The following is a 24324-nucleotide window of genomic DNA, read 5'->3' on the forward strand; positions in this document are numbered from 1 at the left end:
TGTTCTAGATGTCATTTTTTTCTGTACACCTGTTCTAGAGGTCATTGTGTTCGGTACTCCTGTTCTAGAGGTCATTGTGTTCTGTACTCCTGGTCTAGAGGTCATTGTGTTCTGTACACCTGTTCTAGAGGTCATTGTGTTCTGTACACCTGTTCTAGAGGTCATTGTGTTCTGTACTCCTGTTCTAGAGGTCATTGTGATCTGTACACCTGTTCTAGAGGTCGTTGTGTTCTGTACTCCTGTTCTAGAGGTCATTGTGTTCTGTACTCCTGTTCTAGATGTCATTGTGTTCTGTACTCCTGTTCTAGAGGTCATTGTGTTCTGTACACCTGTTCTAGAGGTCATTGTGTTCTGTACACCTGTTCTAGAGGTCATTGTGTTCTGTACACCTGTTCTAGAGGTCATTGTGTTCTGTACTCCTGTTCTATAGTCCATTGTGTTCTGTACACCTGTTCTATAGTCCATTGTGTTCTGACTCCTGTTCTAGAGGTCGTTGTGTTCTGTACTCCTGTTCTAGATGTCATTGTGTTCTGTACACCTGTTCTAGAGGTCACTGTGTTCTGTACACCTGTCCTATAGTCCATTGTGTTCTGTACGTCCTGTTCTAGAGGTCGTTGTGTTCTGTACTCCTGTTCTAGAGGTCATTGTGTTCTCTACGTCCTGTTCTAGAGGTCGTTGTGTTCTGTACACCTGTTCTAGAGGTCATTATACCCCCCGCAACGAAGTTAGGGGGGTATATACTGGAATCACCTTGTCCATCCGTCTGTCCGTCCATCCTTTGTCTGTCCGTCCATCCTTTGTCTGTCCGTCCATCCTTTGTCTGTCCGTCCGTCCGTCTGTCACAAAATTTGTCCGGCTATGCATTCGCTCATTTCTTTATTGATTTCACTCAAATTTTGTATATAGTTAGAAGACCATATGAACTTGTGTCCCCTGCAGTGATTTAGCCCAGAGTAATGCCCCTTTTTCATAAAAAAATGTGTCATAATTATACCCCCGCAACGAAGTTAGGGGAGTATACTGGAATCAGGTTGTCCGTCCGTCCGTCCGTCCGTCCGTCCGTCCGTCCGTCCGTCCGTCCGTCCGTCCGTCCGTCCGTCCGTCTGTCACGCAACAGTTGTCCGGACAACTCCTTCTAAAGTACTACTCCGATTTTGACGAAACTTGGTATACATGATCAGTATAACATGTAGTTGTGCATCCCACATTTTTTTTCCGAAAAACATTTTTTCAAAATGGCCGCCGGCTTCTCATTGGTTGAGGCTTGTCCGGACGACTCCTCTTAAAGTACTACTCAGATTTTAATGAAACTTGGTATGCCTTATCAGTATAACATTTAGTTGTGCATCCCACATTTTTTTTCCGAAAAACCATTTTTCAAAATGGCCGCCGGCTTCTCATTGGTTGAGGCTTGTCCGGACGACTCCTCTTAAAGTACTACTCAGATTTTAATGAAACTTGGTATGCCTTATCAGTATAACATGTAGTTGTGCATCCCAATTTTTTTTTTTCGAAAAAACATTTTTCAAAATGGCTGCTGCCTTCTCATTGGTTGAAGCTTGTCCGGACAACTCCTCCTAAAGTACTACTCCGATTTTAACGAAACTTGGTATACATTATCAGTATAACATGTAGTTGTGCATCCTTTATTTTTTAGCTCACCTGCCCGAAGGTCGGGCGTCAACTTTTCATTTAAACAACTTCTTCTCAATAACCAAGAGGCCCAGGAACTTCATATTGGGCCTGTAGCATGCTTGGGTGAAGGGCTACCAAGTTTGGTAAAATAAATGACCTTGACCTTCATTCAAGGTCACATGGGTCAAATAAGCTATAATCTTCAAACGACTTCTTCTCAATAACCAAGGGGCTCAGGGACTTGATATTGGGCCTGTAGCATGCTGGGGTGAAGGGCTACCAAGTTTGTTTAAATAAATGACCTTGACCTTCATTCAAGGTCACATGGGTCAAATAAGCTATAATCTTCAAACGACTTCTTCTCAATAACCAAGAGGCTCAGGGACTTGATATTGGGCCTGTAGCATGCTGGGGTGAAGGGCTACCAAGTTTGTTCAAATAAATGACCTTGACCTACATTTAATGTCAGAGGGGTGAATTCGGCTTAAATCTGGAAACAATAATTTTGTGATAGCCAAGATTCTCGAAACCTGATATTAGGCAAATATTATGCTGGAATGAAGGACTTGGAAATTTATTGATATGAAAAACCCAGCATACAGTGATATTTGAATAAAGAGGTTATCAGCATAGTATGTGTAGAAATGACCTCAATCAACTTCAAAGTTGTGGTAGAGCCAGGTGAGCGATACAGGCCCATTGGGCCTCTTGTTCAAGTTTCAGGATTGGGTCAAGTTAAGGCCACCATTATTTTTAACTCACCTGGCCCAAAGGGCAAGTTATATTATCAAGATTATGCAAGGTACATCATTAGTCGTTTGTCATCTGCCCTCCATCTAGGGCCAAAGGAGTGGGCCCAATAGGGAAAATAGCGGAAATCCTTTAAATTACTACTAGTAATTGCCTGAATGTATTTTGATATGATTTAGTCTGAAGCATTATTGGGCAAAGGAGATATAATGTGGTATGAACAAAGGGTGTGGCTTCCCTGGGGCTGGAGGGGTGGGGTCCAGTACAGGAAATTGAGGTAAATCCTTTAAATCCCTACTTTTCCTGAACACCGGAATGGATTTTACTAAAATTTGACTGGGAGCATTATAGGGCAAATTTGTGAGATTTTGCCCATTCTTTTGGTACGTACATGACACTGGTATAGATCTTTTTTCAGTCATTTTCTGGTATCTTCATACCGTACATAATTTACATTTGTGCGTAAATTACATAGATTTTTATGGTTTCACACAACTTATATATATAATTATTCAGCCAGTCAGCTGTTGTTTCGCCTGAATCAAGTCCCGAGGAAAATGTGTTTCTTAGGTTTGTAGCTATTTCCTGAGTAAATAACATATAAAGTGGGTACTTTCTATATACAAAAATAAAGAGTAGGGTCTTGAGATTTTAAAAATCAAAAATATACACTCCTGGTATAAATAGAAAGATATAGGATTCTAGGTGTAAATTCCCCAGGTGGGGGTTCCCACTGTAAATATCAGAGTTACTGTCTACCAAGTACTGGTGGGCTCTTATATGCTACCAACCCTATCCAATAACATCATTTTTATGGTAGGGAAATCTTCAAACTTTAATTTGATATCAATTTCACAACATTAGAACTTCAAATGAGCGGGGATGGAGTCCTTGGTAATAACATATAGTGACAGAGTTAGTTGTGTGAGACTGCCATTGTCTGTTCTCTGGATGTTCAGTGTCGATCTTTTCTTTTAGAAAACAACTTCTCAATAATTAATATTGCACTATTTGTGAAGGGCTTCCACCTTTGCTCAAATGAATGACACTGACCTTCTTTAAAGGTTGCCAGGTCAAATCTGTTAAAAGACTTATTCTCTATCAGCATAAGATCAAATAGCATTTAAAGGGCTACAAAAATCTGTCAAACAAATAAACTTCCATGTCTACTCTTATTTTGAAATGAGGTATTTCAGAGAGCATGAATGCCCTAAATCAACATTAAAGTTGCATTATATCAAGCAAACAATACAGGTCTGTTCTACCTCTTGCAGTTTATATAACAATTAGCCTAATGGATTGATTATTGTGCTGCATGACTTATTTATTGAGCTATATTTGTACATCAGTATGACAGGGTTTTATTACACTGGCTAATTAATCTGATTACTGTTATGTAATTAATGTAACTGGACGATGTCAATAGTTCAGTAAGGCAGGCCCATTACTAGCCTTAGTAATGACTTTCCATTCTGTAAGTGATATATACAATTGTTACACATGAAGCAGGAATAACATCCTGTTGTCACAAATGGTGAGACTTTAGGTATACTAGTGATGTGACAACTGTATATGTATACCAATGGTGTGACTACTGTATATGTATACCAATGGTGTGACTACTGTATAATGTATACCAATGGTGTGACTACTGTATAGGTATACCAATGGTGTGACTACTGTATAGGTATACCAATGATGTGACTACTGTATAGGTATACCAATGATGTGACTACTGTATAGGTATACTAGTGATGTGACTACTGTATAGGTATACCAATGATGTGACTACTGTATAGTTATACCAATGGTGTGACTACACTGTATAGGTATACCAATGATGTGACTACTGTATAGTTATACCAATGGTGTGACTACTGTATAGGTATACCAATGGTGTGACTACTGTATAGGTATACCAATGGTGTGACTACTGTATAGGTATACCAATGGTGTGACTACTGTATAGGTATACCAATGGTGTGACTACACTGTATAGGTATACCAATGGTGTGACTACTGTATAGGTATACCAATGGTGTGACTACTGTATAGGTATACCAATGGTGTGACTACTGTATAGGTATACCAATGGTGTGACTACTGTATAGGTATACCAATGGTGTGACTACTGTATAGGTATACCAATGGTGTGACTACTGTATAGGTATACCAATGGTGTGACTACTGTATAGGTATACCAATGGTGTGACTACTGTATAGGTATACCAATGGTGTGACTACTGTATAGGTATACCAATGATGTGACTACTGTATAGGTATACCAATGGTGTGACTACACTGTATAGGTATACCAATGATGTGACTACTGTATAGTTATACCAATGGTGTGACTACTGTATAGGTATACCAATGGTGTGACTACTGTATAGGTATACCAATGGTGTGACTACTGTATAGGTATACCAATGGTGTGACTACTGTATAGGTATACCAATGGTGTGACTACACTGTATAGGTATACCAATGGTGTGACTACTGTATAGGTATACCAATGGTGTGACTACTGTATAGGTATACCAATGGTGTGACTACTGTATAGGTATACCAATGGTGTGACTACTGTATAGGTATACCAATGATGTGACTACTGTATAGGTATACCAATGGTGTGACTCTACTGTATAGGTATACCAATGGTGTGACTACTGTATAGGTATACTAGTGATGTGACTACTGTATAGGTATACCAATGGTGTGACTACTGTATAGGTATACCAATGGTGTGACTCTACTGTATAGGTATACCAATGGTGTGACTACTGTATAGGTATACCAATGATGTGACTACACTGTATAGGTATACCAATGGTGTGACTACTGTATAGGTATACCAATGATGTGACTACACTGTATAGGTATACCAATGGTGTGACTACTGTATAGGTATACCAATGATGTGACTACACTGTATAGGTATACCAATGGTGTGACTACTGTATAGGTATACCAATGATGTGACTACACTGTATAGGTATACCAATGGTGTTACTACTGTATAGGTATACCAATGATGTGACTACACTGTATAGGTATACCAATGGTGTGACTACTGTATAGGTATACCAATGGTGTGACTACACTGTATAGGTATACCAATGGTGTGACTACTGTATAGGTAAACCAATGGTGTGACTACACTGTATAGGTATACCAATGGTGTGACTCTACTGTATAGGTATACCAATGGTGTGACTACACTGTATATGTATACCAATGGTGTGACTACACTGTATAGGTATACCAATGGTGTGACTACTGTATAGGTATACCAATGGTGTGACTACTGTATAGGTATACCAATGGTGTGACTACACTGTATAGGTATACCAATGGTGTGACTACTGTATAGGTATACCAATGGTGTGACTACTGTATAGGTATACCAATGGTGTGACTACACTGTATAGGTATACCAATGGTGTGACTACTGTATATGTATACCAATGGTGTGACTACACTGTATAGGTATACCAATGGTGTGACTACTGTATATGTATACCAATGGTGTGACTACTGTATAGGTATACCAATGGTGTGACTACTGTATAGGTATACCAATGATGTGACTACTGTATAGGTATACCAATGGTGTGACTACACTGTATAGGTATACCAATGGTGTGACTACTGTATAGGTATACTAGTGATGTGACTACTGTATAGGTATACCAATGGTGTGACTACTGTATAGGTATACCAATGGTGTGACTCTACTGTATAGGTATACCAATGGTGTGACTACTGTATAGGTATACCAATGATGTGACTACACTGTATAGGTATACCAATGGTGTGACTACTGTATAGGTATACCAATGATGTGACTACACTGTATAGGTATACCAATGGTGTGACTACTGTATAGGTATACCAATGATGTGACTACACTGTATAGGTATACCAATGGTGTGACTACTGTATAGGTATACCAATGATGTGACTACACTGTATAGGTATACCAATGGTGTTACTACTGTATAGGTATACCAATGATGTGACTACACTGTATAGGTATACCAATGGTGTGACTACTGTATAGGTATACCAATGGTGTGACTACACTGTATAGGTATACCAATGGTGTGACTACTGTATAGGTATACCAATGGTGTGACTACACTGTATAGGTATACCAATGGTGTGACTCTACTGTATAGGTATACCAATGGTGTGACTACACTGTATATGTATACCAATGGTGTGACTACTGTATAGGTATACCAATGGTGTGACTACTATATAGGTATACCAATGGTGTGACTACTGTATAGGTATACCAATGATTTGACTACTGTATAGGTTGACTACTGTGAAGGGAGCAAATTTTGTATAAATACAGCAAATTCTTTAAAATCCTTCTTCTGTGAGAATGAAATAACTTGGTCCATATTTTGTTTTGAAATTGATTTGGTCCATGTATTGTCTTAAACATCATTGGTTGAGGGGAACCAATTTTGTCAGAGCAGCCGGAGATGCATGGCCCCATATGGGAAATGATATAGCAAATATTTGAAAATCCTTCTCTTGAAGCATCCTCAGCAACCGAAAATGTATAAACAGGTCTGACTTCCAGCTGGGGCTTTTAATGTGGGGACCAAAAGGGAAAATATAGCAAATTCTTTAAAATTGTGAACCTATTTTCAAGGGGTCAGAGTTTGTCAAAACCTTTATAAATTAGCCGACTTGTTCTGCTTATCAAAAAGAAGCATGATATTTGGCCGATAGGTTCCTGGGATAGGGCAGCACAGAGTTTGTAAGCCTAAACGGCCTCGAGTCAATGATCCATATTCAAGGTGAAGTAGGTCAGATCTGTTGCAGTTAAAACATTAAAATGACTTTTTCTGACTAACTAAATGGCTTATAATCGTAATATTTGGCTGGTTGGATCCTAGGATGGAGGCCCACAAATTTTCTAAAAAGGAAATGACATTGACCAGTATTCCATTGACTGTAGTGCATTGACAGCTGACTGACAGATTCCAAACTGGGTAAAGTGTTTGTAATATAACTTTGAGTGTTTTGCCATACTCATTGAAATATGCAATTGAGTGATGTAGGTGCCATGGGCCTCTTTTCTTTATTATACCCCTGCAACGAAGTTAGGGGGGTATACTGGAATCAGGTTATCTGTCCGTCCGTCCGTCCGTCTGTCTGTAGGCACATTTTGTCCGGACAACTCCTCCTAAACCGATGGGCCGATTCACTTTACATTTGAAAATGCTTAGGATAGCTTTGTTATTGAATGCCACACTCATGAAGTTTAAGTTTTTCCATTTCCTACATCTTGGCAGAATACATGGTTATAATTAATTACCATTTGAATAAATCAGAAAAAAATATATAATATCATCTGTGTATAAAAGGACACAGTGTTCCAGCTCAGAGTTCAGACCAAAGTCTGAAATGTGCCTTTCAAGATTTCCAAAGGAGGTGCAGATTATCTATTCATGTCAAAAAGGTCTCCTATATCATTTAGGAAGACCGAAAATCAAAATGTGACAGATTTTTACCCTGTCTCCCGATCAAGAAAGAGAAAGATTCAAATTTTGTATGTTTTTAATTTTTGCTCTACACATGATTTGATTTCTTACATTTCGATGATGATGAATTTTGATATTAATAAAATGTGTTTAGTGAATATATACCAATTAGTTTTATCTCTGATTGTCGGGTAATAATAAAGTGTGTATAGTGAATATATACCAATTAGTTCTAACTCTGATTGTCGGGTATAAAAGCAATTTTTATGTCATATTTGTTCATCTAATATTACCAATAATCTGTTGATGCATTTTTTTTTTTTTTTTGAAATACAATTGTACAAGAAAATATCACCAATGTATTGAAGATGTTACAACAAAAATGAGCAATAAAAATAAATAGTCAAGTTAACCAAATACTTATTTTAAAGTATGAAAATGTCCTTTGTAAAACACAGGTAAATGTCAGGTGGATCAAGACAGATTGTATATGAAACAATATATGGTTGACTCTCTATGGTTTCCTAAAACAACACTCACTTATTGTTAAAAATATGTTATTGTTTCAATAGACATTTGTTTTGGAGTTACTACAACACATCATCATTATTTGGTAAAGACCAATGAATTGATGTGTCAGTATTGTGAATCAATTTTGAGCCACTAGTTATTCAATGATACAATTCAATGATAAAACACTTCTGAAAATCCATCATATACTACATCTTTGAGTGGCCACAAATCACTTTGATTTTATTTTTACAAGTTAATTATAATTTACTTTATGGAATTGACAATCATTTTGTATAATGCTATTTTATATATTACAGGCTTGGTAAAACTTGGTGTTCATTGTATCTCTGGTAAAAGAGTGGCAATCAAAATTGTCAACCGAGAGAAGCTGAGTGAGTCTGTCCTGATGAAGGTAAGTAGTGATTAGGGCTTTCTGGTGAACTTTGTTATTGAAGTGATCTATAATTGTTGCCTTTCGGAGAAACTTGAAGTAAAGTCAATGTCAAAGGTTTTATGTGGATGTGAGACTGTTCTGAGAAAAACACCAGTGTGAGGCTCGTGAGGGTGGTGACCAGTCATTGATTCACTGGTCTTGGTAATCCAGGTGTTGGTGAGGGTGGTGACCAGTCATTGATTCACTGGTCTTGGTAGTCCAGGTGTTGGTGAGGGTGGTGACCAGTCATTGATTCACTGGTCTTGGTAGTCCAGGTGTTGGTGAGGGTGGTGACCAGTCATTGATTCACTGGTCTTGGTAATCCAGGTGTTGGTGAGGGTGGTGACCAGTCATTGATTCACTGGTCTTGGTAGTCCAGGTGTTGATGAGGGTGGTGACCAGTCATTGATTCACTGGTCTTGGTAGTCCAGGTGTTGGTGAGGGTGGTGACCAGTCATTGATTCACTGGTGTTGGTAGTCCAGGTGTTGGTGAGGGTGGTGACCAGTCATTGATTCACTGGTCTTGGTAATCCAGGTGTTGGTGAGGGTGGTGACCAGTCATTGATTCACTGGTCTTGGTAGTCCAGGTGTTGATGAGGGTGGTGACCAGTCATTAATTCACTGGTCTTGGTAGTCCAGGTGTTGGTGAGGTTGGTGACCAGTCATTGATTCACTGGTGTTGGTAATCCAGGTGTTGGTGAGGGTGGTGACCAGTCATTGATTCACTGGTCTTGGTAATCCAGGTGTCAGTGAGGGTGGTGACCAGTCATTGATTCACTGGTCTTGGTAATCCAGGTATTGGTGAGGGTGGTGACCAGTTATTGATTCACTGGTGTTGGTAATCCAGGTGTTGATGAGGGTGGTGACCAGTCATTGATTCACTGGTGTTGGTAATCCAGGTGTTGGTGAGGGTGGTGACCAGTCATTGATTCACTGGTGTTGGTAATCCAGGTGTCGGTGAGGGTGGTGACCAGTCATTTATTTACTGGTCTTGGTAATCCAGGTATTGGTGAGGGTGGTGACCAGTTATTGATTCACTGGTGTTGGTAATCCAGGTGTTGGTGAGGGTGGTGACCAGTCATTGATTCACTGGTCTTGGTAATCCAGGTGTTGGTGAGGGTGGTGACCAGTCATTGATTCACTGGTGTTGGTAATCCAGGTGTCGGTGAGGGTGGTGACCAGTCATTTATTTACTGGTCTTGGTAATCCAGGTGTTGGTGAGGGTGGTGACCAGTCATTGATTCACTGGTCTTGGTAATCCAGGTGTCGGTGAGGGTGGTGACCAGTCATTGATTCACTGATGTTGGTAGTCCAGGTGTTGGTGAGGGTGGTGACCAGTCATTGATTCACTGGTCTTGGTAATCCAGGGGTGGTGAGGTGTACCAGTCATTATTCATGGTTGGAGTCCAGGTGTTGGTGAGGGTGGGGACCTCTTGATTTTGGGGCCATTTCAATGAAACTTAAATAAGTAGTGATGCACCACTTCTTTTCTCAAAATTATGGTTGCTATGGCAACTGGTCACTATAAACAGGTTTTCTGATAAGAACCATAACTTTAAGTTTGTCCGGACAACTCCTCTTTAACCGAAGGGCCAATTTCAATGAAACTTCACACAAATATAGAGGACTATGTGAAGATGTGCATGCCACTTTCTTTTTCTCAAAATTATGGTTGCTACGGCAACTGGTCACTATAAACAGATTTTCTGATAAGAACCATAACTTTAAGTTTGTCCGGACAACTCCTCTTTAACTGAAGGGCCGATTTCAATGAAACTTCACACAAATATAGAGGACTATGTGAAGATGTGCATGCCACTTTCTTTTTCTCAAAATTATGGTTGCTATGGCAACTGGTCACTATAAACAGGTTTTCTGATAAGAACCATAACTTTAAGTTTGTCCGGACAACTCCTCTTTAACCGAAGGGCCAATTTCAATGAAACTTCACACAAATATAGAGGACCATGTGTAGATGTGTATACCACTTTCTTTTTCTCAAAATTATGGTTGCTATGGCAACTTGTCACTATAAACAGGTTTTCTGATAAGCCATTGACTCGTTCAGATTGCGGGGGTATTAGTCAGCCATCCTGGCAACAGTTCTAGTTTTCTGTATTTTCTAGAGGTATGATCTAGAATAATCAATTGTGGTGAAGGCTTTGGTTTGGTTTATTTTGTTTAATGTCCTATTATAATTAACAGCCAGGGTCATTTAAGGACGTGCCAGTTTTTGGAGGTGGGGGAAAGCCGGGGTTCCCGGAGAAAAACCACCGACCTACGGTCAGTACCTGGCAACTGCCCCACATAGGTTACGAACTCGCAACCCAGAGGTGGAGGGCTAGTGGTTTAAGTGTCGGGGGATATAGCTCACCCAACTTGACTAAGGCAGTACATGTATATATTTATAAAGCATCAAATAAGTCATTTGAGAGGTATGTTTTTAGGTCACCTGAGCCACCTTTTCCAATCTGTCTTCATTCCGCGTTGTCTGTCGTGCATCGTCCTTCATCCGTCGTCTGTCTTTAGTTAATATTTTCACATTTTTTCGACTTCTTCTCAAAAAGTCCAGAACTATTTTTGATGAAATTTTGTAGCAATCTTCCTTTGGGAAGGGTCCATCTACCAAATTGTAAATTATATGGTCCCTACCCTGCATCACTCAAATGGATATTTCAGTAATTATGGCAAAAATATTTTATGTTACATTACATTATTTTTCTACCTTTTTTCCTCCAGCTTCCAACTATGTTATAAAGTTTTTCTTCTTTTTGTTTTCTATTTTGCAACGTTTCCCATATTAGGCCCTCTCTGTCCAGCCCTAAGGGACCCATATATCCCCCATTTATACAACATTAGGTCTCATTTACCCAATAATGATTCAGACTAAATTTCATCAAAATTGATTTGGCCATTTAGGACTAGTAGGGATTTAAAAGATTTACCTCAATTTCACCTATTGGGGCCCCATCCCTCTGTCACCAGGGGGTCAGAGTTATCATTTATGCAAAATCTGCTTCCCTTTCAAATACTTTTGAGAATTAGCACATCTACAGCATGAGTTGCTCGCTGCAATAGTTATGCAAATAGTTGACATTGACCAACAAAGTACAAGGTCACAGTAATCAAATGACTGGTAAAAGGACGGATATGAAAAAAAAGAAATAACATAGGTTTAGCATATGAAATTGACCGTAAGATGGATAATGTATCTGAGACCATTTCCTGGATGTAAATGCCATATTTCGGGTCAAATTGATGGGAACTCAATATCCAGATTTGGTAGAATCAAATACTCTTCATGGATCGAAAGGTCTAAGGTGATGCATCACAATTGTCAATTTCATGGCCCATAGGTTTAATGTTTCTCCTTGGATAGGTGCTAAATTTTACTATAGTTTATGTAAGAAAATCACATTTTAATGGAAATGATTCAAAATTGGTTAGAATTATGAGAAGGGCAAAACTAGTCTACTATTTATGCAGGAATTGTTTAGAAATACATATATAGAAGATAGAAGTTATATGTTGAAGAATCTGGTAACCATTAAGTCCCATAGGCCTATTGATTTAATTGCAATAGTTTCCCTTTACATTTGAAAATGCTTAGGATAGCTTTGTTATTGAATGCCACACTCATGAAGTTGAAGTTTTTCCATTTCCTACATCTTGGCAGAATACATGGTTATATTTAATTACCATTTGAATAAATCAGAAAAAAATATATAATATCATCTGTGTATAAAAGGACACATTGTTCCAGCTCAGAGTTCAGACCAAAGTCTGAAATGTGCCTTTCAAGATTTCCAGAAAATCAAAATGTGACAGATTTTTTCACCCTGTCTCCCGATCAAGAAAGGGAAAGATTCAAATTTTGTATGTTTTTAATTTTTGCTCTACACATGATTTGATTTCTTACATTTCGATGATGATGAATTTTGATATTAATAAAGTTTGTAAAGTGAATATATACCAATTAGTTCTAACTCTGATTGTCGGGTAATAATAAAGTGTGTATAGTGAATATATTATACCAATTAGTTTTATCTCTGATTGTCGGGTAATAATAAAGTGTGTATAGTGAATATATTATACCAATTAGTTCTAACTCTGATTGTCGGGTATTAAAGCAATTTTTATGTCATATTTGTTCATCTAATATTACCAATAATCTGTTGATGCAAATTTTTTTTTTTTTTTGAAATATATTTGTACAAGAAAATATCACCAATGTATTGAAGATGTTACAAAAAAATGAGCAATAAAAATAAATAGTCAAGTTAACCAAATACTTATTTTAAAGTATGAAAATGTCCTTTGTAAAACACAGGTAAATGTCAGGTGGATCAAGACAGATTGTATATGAAACAATATATGATTGACTCTCTATGGTTTCCTAAAACAACACTTACTTATTGTTAAAAATATGTTATTGTTTCAATAGACATTTGTTTTGGAGTTACTACAACACATCATCATTATTTGGTAAAGACCAATGAATTGATGTGACGTCAGTATTGTGAATCAATTTTGAGCCACTAGTTATTCAATGATACAATTCAATGATAAAACACTTCTGAAAATCCATCATATACTACATCTTTGAGTGGCCACAAATCACTTTGATTTTATTTTTACAAGTTAATTATAATTTACTTTATGGAATTGACAATCATTTTGTATAATGCTATTTTATATATTACAGGCTTGGTAAAACTTGGTGTTCATTGTATCTCTGGTAAAAGAGTGGCAATCAAAATTGTCAACCGAGAGAAGCTGAGTGAGTCTGTCCTGATGAAGGTAAGTAGTGATTAGGGCTTTCTGATCAACTTTGTTATTGAAGTGATCTATAATTGTTGCCTTTCGGAGAAACTTGAAGTAAAGTCAATGTCAAAGGTTTTATGTGGATGTGAGACTGTTCTAAGAAAAACACCAGTGTGAGGCTCGTGAGGGTGGTGACCAGTCATTGATTCACTGGTCTTGGTAATCCAGGTGTTGGTGAGGGTGGTGACCAGTCATTGATTCACTGGTGTTGGTAATCCAGGTGTTGGTGAGGGTGGTGACCAGTCATTGATTCACTGGTGTTGGTAATCCAGGTGTCGGTGAGGGTGGTGACCAGTCATTGATTCACTGGTCTTGGTAGTCCAGGTGTCGGTGAGGGTGGTGACCAGTCATTGATTCACTGGTGTTGGTAGTCCAGGTGTTGGTGAGGGTGGTGACCAGTCATTGATTCACTGGTGTTGGTAATCCAGGTGTTGGTGAGGGTGGATAAGTTCCTTGGATAGGCTAGTAGAGGCTAGTAGGGGCTAGTAGGGGCTAGTAGAGCCAGGTGTTGTGGACTGTTTTGGCCACTGTCATGGGAGATAACATTCAAGGTAGATAATATTGTTCATACAGATGATGAACAGTTTAGGAATTTGGAGTCAGTGCTGGATAGGTACTGGAATTCATACTTACTTGGTGTAAACATACTTTTTCAGATTCCTTAAAAGTGAATAATTCATCATGAGAGAATTTTAAAAGATTTTAATCATTGTCAATTTTACTTTAATTTTCGATAATATTAGTATAACTGTTGATAGGTTCTTAAATGACACAAATCCCATTTTGTAATTTTTAGCAATTTAAGATTAAAATTATATCATTTCCCTAGAGTACGGGTAATGCACATTTTTAGCTCACCTGGACCAAAGGTCCGGTGAGCTTATGTCATGGCGCGTCGTCCTTCCGTCCGGCCGTCCGGCCGTCCATCTTGTCTGTAGACACATTTTGTCATGACAACTTCTTCTAAACTGATGGGCTGATTTCAATGAAACTTCTCACAAATATTAATGATCATGTGTAGATGTGCATCTCACTTTCTTTTCCTCAAAATCATGGTTGCTATGGCAACTGGTCACTATAAACAGGTTTTTCGATAAGAACCATAATTTTAAGTTTGTCCGGTCGACAACTCCTCCTAAACCAAAGGGCCGATTTCAATGAAACTTCACACAAATATAATGATCAAGTGAAGATGTGCATCTCATTTTATTTTTCTCAAAATTATGGTTGCTATGGTAACTGGTCACTGTAAACAGGGTTTTAATGTCCAGACAACTCTTCCAAAACAGGTGGACTGATTTCAACAAATTCAGAAATATCGGCATGCACAGGTTATATTGGTTAGCCTCTAATGAGCGGTTCCAATTCAACATTGATTCGTGCAGATTGCGGCGGTATTAGTCAGCCATCCTGGCGACAGTTCTAGTTTGGTTTTGGTATATGGGGTTGTAACACTATACCAGCTCCCTTAGTGATTTGGTTTGGGTATGTAGGGGTTGTAACACTGTGCCAGCTCCCTTAGTGATTTGGTTTGGGTATGTAGGGGATGTAACACTGTGCCAGCTCCCTTAGTGATTTGGTTTGGGTATATAGGGGTTGTAACACTGTGCCAGCTCCCTTAGTGATTTGGTTTGGGTATATAGGGGTAGTAACACTGTGCCAGCTCCCTTAGTGATTTGGTTTGGGTATGTAGGGGTTGTAACACTGTGCCAGCTCCCTTAGTAATTTGGTTTGGGTATATAGGGGTTGTAACACTATACCAGCTAGCTCCCTTAGTAATTTGGTTTGGGTATATAGGGGTTGTAACACTGTGCCAGCTCCCTTAGTGATTTTGTTTGGGTATATAGTGATAGTAACACTATACCAGCTCCCTTAGTAATTTGGTTTGGGTATATAGGGGTTGTAACACTATACCAGCTCCCTTAGTAATTTGGTTTGGGTATATAGGGGTTGTAACACTGTGCCAGCTCCCTTAGTGATTTGGTCACATCGGGCAGCTTTCTTAGTGATTTGGTTTCATTATTTTGGGGTTGTCACACTGTGCCAGAGAGAGAGAGAGAGAGAGAGAGAGAGAGAGAGAGAGTGTCACATGCTTCAAGATTTATTTAGGCTGGAAGTAGTGGTCAATACAGCCTCTTGTATCGTATTGATAATTGAAAACAAACAAGAAAGAAGTGTTGTTGTCAAAAAGATCATTAGAACACATACCTTTAGATTGTAAGACAGAATGTTTATTTCTTTTCAGGTGGAAAGGGAAATTGCAATAATGAAGCTTATAGAACATCCGCATGTATTGGGACTGTATAATGTGTATGAAAATAAGAAATACTTGTAAGTATGACATTATGTTGATATTTAGGTCATCTGACCTATAGCATTTTTGCTTCATCTGTGGTCAGTTGGCTATTGTCATCAGCCATAAGCCATGCCCCCTGGGCTGCCTGTAGACTTTTCACATTTCTAACTTCTTTTCAAACACACCTGTAATGATCCTGAGATGGTTGACAAAGTGTTGTTCGCCCACCTGCCCGAAAGACAAGCCATGGTGCAGCATCCGTCGTCCATACGTCCGTCCGTCGTCCATACGTCCATCCATACGTCCATCCGTCGTCCATACGTCCGTCCGTCGTCAACTTTTTCCTTTTAACAACTTCTTCTCAATTGATATTAGGCCTGTAGCATACTGGAGTGAAGGGTTACCAAGTTTGTTCAAATGAATATCTTTGACTTATATTTAAAGTTACAGAGGTCAAATAAGACTTAAATCTTATAATCATGATTTCTTGATAGCCAAGAGACTCGAAGACCTGATATTAGGCCAATAGTATGCAAGAATGAAGTACTAGAAAATTTATTGACATAAATAAACCTAGATTTCACTGATATTTGAATAAAGTAGTAATCAGCATACACTATATCAGAAATGACCGAGATCCAGGTGAGGGATACAGGCCAATTGGGCCTCCTTGTTATTTTTTGGGTCAGTCTGAAATTCAAGATGGTTGTTGCAGTCTTGAGAAACACATTTAAAACTTCTTCTCTAGTTCCACAGGTGTCATTGAGCTGAAAATTGATAGGAATGTTAAGGAAGTGAGTCCACAATCCATGGCAGCCATTCTAGCCATTTTCAAACATTTCTGCCTAATCATGGCTTTCCTGAACAACACCTTTTTTACCTTTCTTCTAAAGTTCTACAAGTGAAATTCAGTTCTAACTTACCTGAAATGATCCTTAGTTGGTCCTAACCAAGTGTTTTTATTAGGTCACCTGAGCTTTCTCAAGTGACCTATTCTGATCACTGTCTATTGTGCTTAAACTTTTCATTTAAACAACTTCTTCTTAATAACCAGAAAGCCCAGGGTACTGATATTGGGCCTGTAGTATGCTGGGATAAAGGGCTACCTAGTTTGTTTGAATGGATGACCTTGACCTTCATTCAAGGTCACAGGGGTCAAATATGCTAATATCTTTAATTGACTTCTTCTTGATAACCAAAAGGCCCTGAGACCCAATATTAGGTCTGTAGCATGCTGGGATGAAGAGCCAAGACAACTCGGACAACTCCTATATAGCTATCAACCGATTTCATTTGAAATACACTGGAATGTTAGGGACTCATAATGTGTACATATGCATGCAGGTTTTTCCCCCACAAATTTAGGTTGCTGTGGTAACCCGTTTTCTAAAAACAGGTTTTTGTTGGAAAATCTTCACCAGAGGGGTGGTGGAGGGGCGGGGGGTATGAGTTGGCCCTCTGGACGACAGTTCTAGTTTGTTGGATTTGTATTGGAATTCATTCTAATTTGGTTTATATTATTAGCATGGGATGACAGTTTGATTGTATGCATATGTTGGCCCTGACCGATCCCCAGGGGCTGATGGGTGGGGCCAATAAGGGTCAAATTGACTGAATTTCAAAAATGTTCTTCTCAAGACCCAATTAAGGTAGAATCAAATACACTTCATAGATGGAAGTGTCTTAAGGTGCTTTACCAAAATTGTGAATTTCATGACCCTGGGGTCTCACTTTGCCCCAGGGGATGGGATAAACGTTGCTATAATTTATATAGGGAAATCACATTTTTGTCTATGATTTGTTTAATTTCTCTTGGAATTCAGTCCAACTTTATTAAAATTATCAACATGGGATGCCAGCTTAATGGTTTGCATATGTTGGCCCTGACTGACCCCTTGGACTGATGGGTGGGGCCAAAAAGGATCAATTAAAATAACTAAAATATTTCAAATCTCAGGTGACTGTTAAGGCACATTGGCCTCTTGTTTGAATTAAATTTTATGCTAACAAATAATAAGTGCAGTTTGATGTTCATTACACAAATATCTGCCTTCAATCATTTGTGTCTAATATTTCCTTTTATCTTACAGGTATTTAATATTAGAGCATGTATCTGGTGGGGAGCTGTTTGACTACCTCGTGAAGAAGGGCCGTCTCACACCAAAAGAGGCACGGCGATTCTTCAGACAAATTATTTCAGCGCTAGACTTTTGCCATAGCCATAACATTTGGTAATAATGACAATGATTTTCTTAATCTATTAATGAAGTCATTTGTCAAAGCGTCATACTTTTCTTATTATTCATTCATTGCATTTTACTAAACGACTTTCTTCATTTAATGATTTCTTCTCAGAAAAATTAAGCTAATGTTTGTACATGTTTTACCGCTGTTTCTAATCATTCCATGTGCATGGATTAATAGCTCACGATCACAAGGCCTGAAGGGCCGGTGAGCTTATTCCATGGTGCTGCATCCGTCGTCTGTCCGTCTGTCGTCCGTCCATCTGTCAATATTTGCTTTTAATCGCTACTAGGCATAAAATACTGAATGGATTATAATATTTCTTCAGAAAGACCCTTGGGGGAAGGGGAATCAATTTTGCATAAATGATAATTCTGAACCCCTAAGGGGCCAGAGGGGCAGGGTCAAATAAGGGTAATTTCTTTAAATCACTACTTCTCATAAAGTTATGAATGGATTTGAATCTAATTCAGTCAGAAACATCCTTGAGTGAAAGGGAACAGACATTGCATAAATGGTGACTCTGACCCCCCTGGGGCCAGGTGGGCAGGGCCCAACAGGGGAAATCGCTACTAGTCATAAAACATTTAATGCATTTAAACTGAATATGGTCAGAAACATCCTTTGTGGAAAGGAAGCAGATTTTGCATAAATGGTGACCGACCCTCCTGGGGCCAGAGGGGTGGGGCCAAATAGGGGAAATAGAGGTCAGTCCATTAAATTGCTACATGTCATAAAGTACTGTATAGATTTTGTCCAAATTTAGTCAAAAGCTTTCTTGGGAAAAGGGGAAAAGGTTTTGCATAAATAATAACTCTGACCCCCCCCCTGGTCAGGGCCCAATAGGGAAAATTGAGGATTTTGATGAAATTTAGTCTGAAGCATTATTGGGCAAAGGAGATCTAATGTTGTATAAATGGAGGGTATGGGTTCCTTGGGGCTGGAGTGAGTGAGGAATTAATGCAATATAAAAAAAAAACAAAAAAAACAACAACAACAAACTCCCATGATTACTGAAATACGAGGGATGATTGATATGTTGTGAGCCTCGTACTATTCTCTGACTATATAGGGCCTTGTACCCAAGGACTAGTCTCATTTGGTTAGTTTAAGTCAAAGAGGTAGCCCTCTAAAGTAAATAAGACAAGTGGCTTTTGCGAAATGGACAAAATTAGTGAAAGAGCAGTGATCCAATATTTGCATAAAAAAGGTTTAACATCTAAGGATATCCATAATGATATGGTAGCAACACTAGGGAAAGATGCCCTTCACATGCTTCAATAAAAATGATGGGTGGCGGAATTTAAGTGCGGCCGACAGATCCTTGAGGATGACCCCCGTCCTGGAAGGCCCGTCAATGTTGCAATCCCAGAAATGGTTAATAAAGTTCATGATATTGCTATGACTGATAGACGAGTCACAGAAAGATACGTGTATATAGCCAGCAGTGTTGGCATTTCACAGGAAAGAGTACATTTGATTCTGACTGAGGATCTTACAATGAGAAAGCTTTCGGCCTGATGGGTACCAATACCTCTGAGTTGATCATAAGCACACCAGATGCACATTATCGCGTGCTAATCTTAACATATTTTAGGAAGATCCTGCCAACTTTCTTCAGAGATTTGTCACTATGGATGAAACATGGGTGCATCATTTTACCCCAGATGCCAAACAAAAATCGAAACAAAGGAAGAAGGCAAAGACTGTTCCATCAGCTGGGAAGGTTATGGCCTCGGTTTTCTTGGATGCAGATGGTATTCTGTTGATAGATTATCTCCAAAATGGACAAACAATCAATGGCACATACTATGCTTCACTATGCAAAATGTTAAACATAAGTGTATAGATAATACAATTTGCTTGGCAAAATTTAAATCCTTCAATATGAGGCTCACAATTACATATCAATCAGTGCTCGTATCCAGGTGAGTGATGCAGGCCTCTTGTTTTAGGTACCTTGAACTGTGATGTAAATATATCTTTTTTTCCCTCTATCTTGCATATACATTCCTTCATATATATCAAAATATTAGATAAGAACGGTATCTGAGTGATGGTCAACATCCATGTCTCTCTAAATGTAATTTGACACAAAGGAAAAAAATTGAGAGAAATAGCCAATCAAATTTTAGTTTGAATGTTCTTTAACGAAGTCTCAAGTGACCTATTCTAATCGCCTTTTGTCCGTCGTCGTCCGTCGTGCGTCGTGCGGTGTGCGTCGTGCGTCCGTAAACTTTTTACATTTTCGACTTCTTCTCCAAAACCACTTAACAAAATTCAATGAAATTTGGCAGAAAGTTTCTATGGCTGAAGGTCAACCAAAATTGTGAATTATATGGTCCCCACCCCACAGGGGCCTGAGGGGTGGGGCCAAAAAGGGTCAAATTGACTAAAACTTCAAAAATCTTCTTCTCTACTCTCAGATATGGTGGAGTCAAAAACTCTTTATAGATGAAAGGGTCTTGTGGTGCTTAACCAAAATTGTGAATTGCATGACCCTGGGGTCTCACGTTTGCCCCTGGGGAGGGGGTAAACTTTACTATAGTTTATATAGGGAAATCACATTTTTGACTATTATTTGTTGGATTTGTATTGGAATTCATTCTAACTTGGTTCAAATTATCAGCATGGGATTACAGTTTGATGTTATGTACATGTTGGCCCTGGTTGACCCCCAGGGGCTGGTGGGCGGGGCCAAAAAGGGTCAAATTGACTAAAATTTCAAAAATCTTCTTCTCTACTCTCAGATATGGTAGAATCAAATACTCTTCATAGATGGAAGGGTCTTCAGGTGCTTTACCAAAATTGTGAATTTCATGACCCTGGGGTCTCACGTTTGCCCCTGGGGAGGGGGTAAACTTTACTATAGTTTATATAGGGAAATCACATTTTTGACTATTATTTGTTGGATTTGTATTGGAATTCATTCTAACTTGGTTCAAATTATCAGCATGGGATTACAGTTTGATGTTATGTACATGTTGGCCCTGGTTGACCCCCAGGGGCTGGTGGGCGGGGCCAAAAAGGGTCAATTTAGTTGACAGAAATATTTCAAATCTCAGGTGACCGTTAAGGCCCTTTGGGCCTCTTGTTTCTTACATGGATTCAAACTCATTTTGCAAGGTAGCCTTACCTGGAATGCCCATAGGCTAACCATTCATCTTATCACCTGCTATTATATACCATCGATAATTATTAGGTATAGACCATATGGTAGGTCGGATATCAAACCTGTGTCGGTAAGCATTGCTATTATAATCTGGGCTCATGCAACCGTGTGTATACCATGCTGCTTCACGGCTCGCCATACATAATGTTGCACGAGCCCAGGTTAGTATAGCAATGCATAACTCCACTCTGATACCAAACATCATCTGTAGGGCGCTGATAACATACCTCACCTGTAGGGCGCTGATAACATACCTCACCTGTAGGGCGCTGATAACATACCTCACCTGTAGGGTGCTGATAACATACCTCATCTGTAGGGCGCTGATAACATACCTCACCTGTAGGGTGCTGATACCATATCTCACCTGTAGGGCGCTGATAACATACCTCACCTGTAGGGTGCTGATAACATACCTCACCTGTAGGGCGCTGATAACATACCTCACATGTAGGGCGCTGATAACATACATGTACCTCACCTGTAGGGCGCTGATAACATACCTCACCTGTAGGGTGCTGATACCATATCTCACCTGTAGGGCGCTGATAACATACCTCACCTGTAGGGTGCTGATAACATACCTCACCTGTAGGGCGCTGATAACATACCTCACATGTAGGGCGCTGATAACATACATGTACCTCACCTGTAGGGCGCTGATAACATACCTCACCTGTAGGGCGCTGATAACATACCTCACCTGTAGGGTGCTGATAACATACCTCACCTGTAGGGCGCTGATAACATACCTCATCTGTAGGGCGCTGATAACATACCTCATCTGTAGGGCGCTGATAACATACCTCACCTGTAGGGTGGGATAACATACCTCACCTGTAGGGTGCTGATAATATATCTCACCTGTAGGGTGGGATAACATATCTCACCTGTAGGGTGCTGATAATTTATCTCACCTGTAGGGTCTGCTGAATGTGTGAGTTATACTGGCCTTTTTGGCCTTCTTAGATTAATGTGGCTCTGTCAACCCTTGGGGGAAAGGGAGCATTGATTAAATGTTCCTTTTGTTTTGTTGAGAATATGGTGATGAGTGATTTTTTGTGTGCAGTCACAGAGACCTGAAGCCAGAGAACCTGCTGTTAGATGACAAGAACAACATACGGGTAGCTGACTTTGGTATGGCCTCGCTTCAGGTGGAGGGCTCTATGCTGGAGACCAGTTGTGGGTAGGTATATACTGGATAGGAATCGGTGCCTAGGTCAAAACAATAGTTTGAATGAATCACCTGACAAGGATGTTAAGCAATGCTAATGTAAAGGACCTGTTTTATTAGCTTATGCCGTGGTATAATGTCCGTCGTCTGTCTGTCCGTCGTCGTCTGTCTGTCCGTCGTCTGTCTGTCCGTCCGGCATCAACTTTTTTCCCTTTAAACAAAGTCTTCTCAAAACGAAGAGGCCTAGAGATTTGATATTGGTCATATGTCATGCTAGGATGAAGGGCTACCAAGTTTGTTCAAATAAATTACATTGACCTTCATCCAAGGTCACATGGGTCAAATAGGCTTAAATCTCTAAACATCTTCTCAATAAGCAAGAGTCCCAGGAAGTTGATATTGGATCTGTAGCATGCTGGAGTGAAGGGCTACCAAGTTTGTTCAAATGAATGACCTTGACCTTTCAAGGTGAGTGCAGTCAAATAGGCTAAAATATTTCCATGACTTATTTTCAATAACTGCAAGGCCCAGAGACCTTATATTTGGCTTGGAGCATTCTTGGATGAAGGCTAGTAAGTTTGTTCAAATGAATGACCCTGATCATAATTTAAGTTTGAAAGACATAGAGGCTTCAAGGTATAATTAGGTATGGTGGCTTTATTGTCTCCGACATAGAGGGCCGCGGTGGCCGAGTGGTTAAGGTGCCCCGACACTTTACCACTAGCCCTCCACCTCTGGGTTGCGAGTTCGAAACCTACGTGGGGCAGTTGCCAGGTACTGACTGTAGGCCGGTGGTTTTTCTCCGGGTACTCCGGCTTTCCTCCACCTCCAAAACCTGGCATGTCCTTAAATGACCCTGACTGTTAATAGGACGTTAAACAAAAACAAACAAACAAACTGACATAGAGGCCTCAAGGGATAATTAGGTATGGTGGCTATATTGTCACAGGCATAGAGGCCTCAAGGGATAATTAGGTATGGTGGCTATATTGTCTTAGACATAGAGGCCTCAAGGGATAATTAGGTATGGTGGTTATATTGTCACAGGCATAGAGGCCTCAAGGGATAATTAGGTATGGTGGTTATATTGTCACAGGCATAGAGGCCTCAAGGGATAATTAGGTATGGTGGCTATATTGTCTTAGACATAGAGGCCTCAAGGGATAATTAGGTATGGTGGTTATATTGTCACAGGCATAGAGGCCTCAAGGGATAATTAGGTATGGTGGCTATATTGTCTTAGACATAGAGGCCTCAAGGGATAATTAGGTATGGTGGTTATATTGTCACAGGCATAGAGGCCTCAAGGGATAATTAGGTATGGTGGCTATATTGTCTCAAGACATAGTGGCCTCAAGGTATAGTTAGGTATGGTGGCTATATTGTCTTAGACATAGAGGCCTCAAGGGATAATTAGGTATGGTGGCTATATTGTCTCAAGACATAGAGGCCTCAAGGGATAATTAGGTATGGTGGCTATATTGTCTTAGACATATAGGCCTCAAGGGATAATTAGGTATGGTGGTTATATTGTCACAGGCATAGAGGCCTCAAGGGATAATTAGGTATGGTGGCTATATTGTCTCCGACATAGAGGCCTCAAGGGATAATTAGGTATGCCAATTGCTTGTCCAGGTGTCAAATATGGCCACTTACTTGGGGTAACAACTTACAAAAGTAATTCAGGATAGAAAAAGATATTATAAAAACCAAGATTCATGTTGGGCAATATCATAATAAACAGTATATATATCCCGCTGCCATATAAAAGGGATATAG

General features: G+C 39.5%; 1 protein-coding gene across 1 annotated transcript in view; it reads left to right on the forward strand.

The window, feature by feature from the left end:
- Positions 1 to 24324, forward strand: part of LOC117335574 (serine/threonine-protein kinase BRSK2-like) — a 140768-nt gene that overhangs the window by 28262 nt on the left and 88182 nt on the right. The window contains exons 2-5 of the mRNA XM_033895656.1: positions 8720 to 8814; positions 15905 to 15990; positions 18046 to 18186; positions 22441 to 22557. Of these exons, the coding sequence (XP_033751547.1) occupies positions 8720 to 8814; positions 15905 to 15990; positions 18046 to 18186; positions 22441 to 22557 (439 nt within the window). The remainder of the gene's footprint in view (positions 1 to 8719; positions 8815 to 15904; positions 15991 to 18045; positions 18187 to 22440; positions 22558 to 24324) is intronic.

Source organism: Pecten maximus, chromosome 10 (assembly GCF_902652985.1).
Source record: "Pecten maximus chromosome 10, xPecMax1.1, whole genome shotgun sequence".
In the NCBI taxonomy this organism is placed as follows: Eukaryota; Metazoa; Mollusca; class Bivalvia; order Pectinida; family Pectinidae; genus Pecten; species Pecten maximus.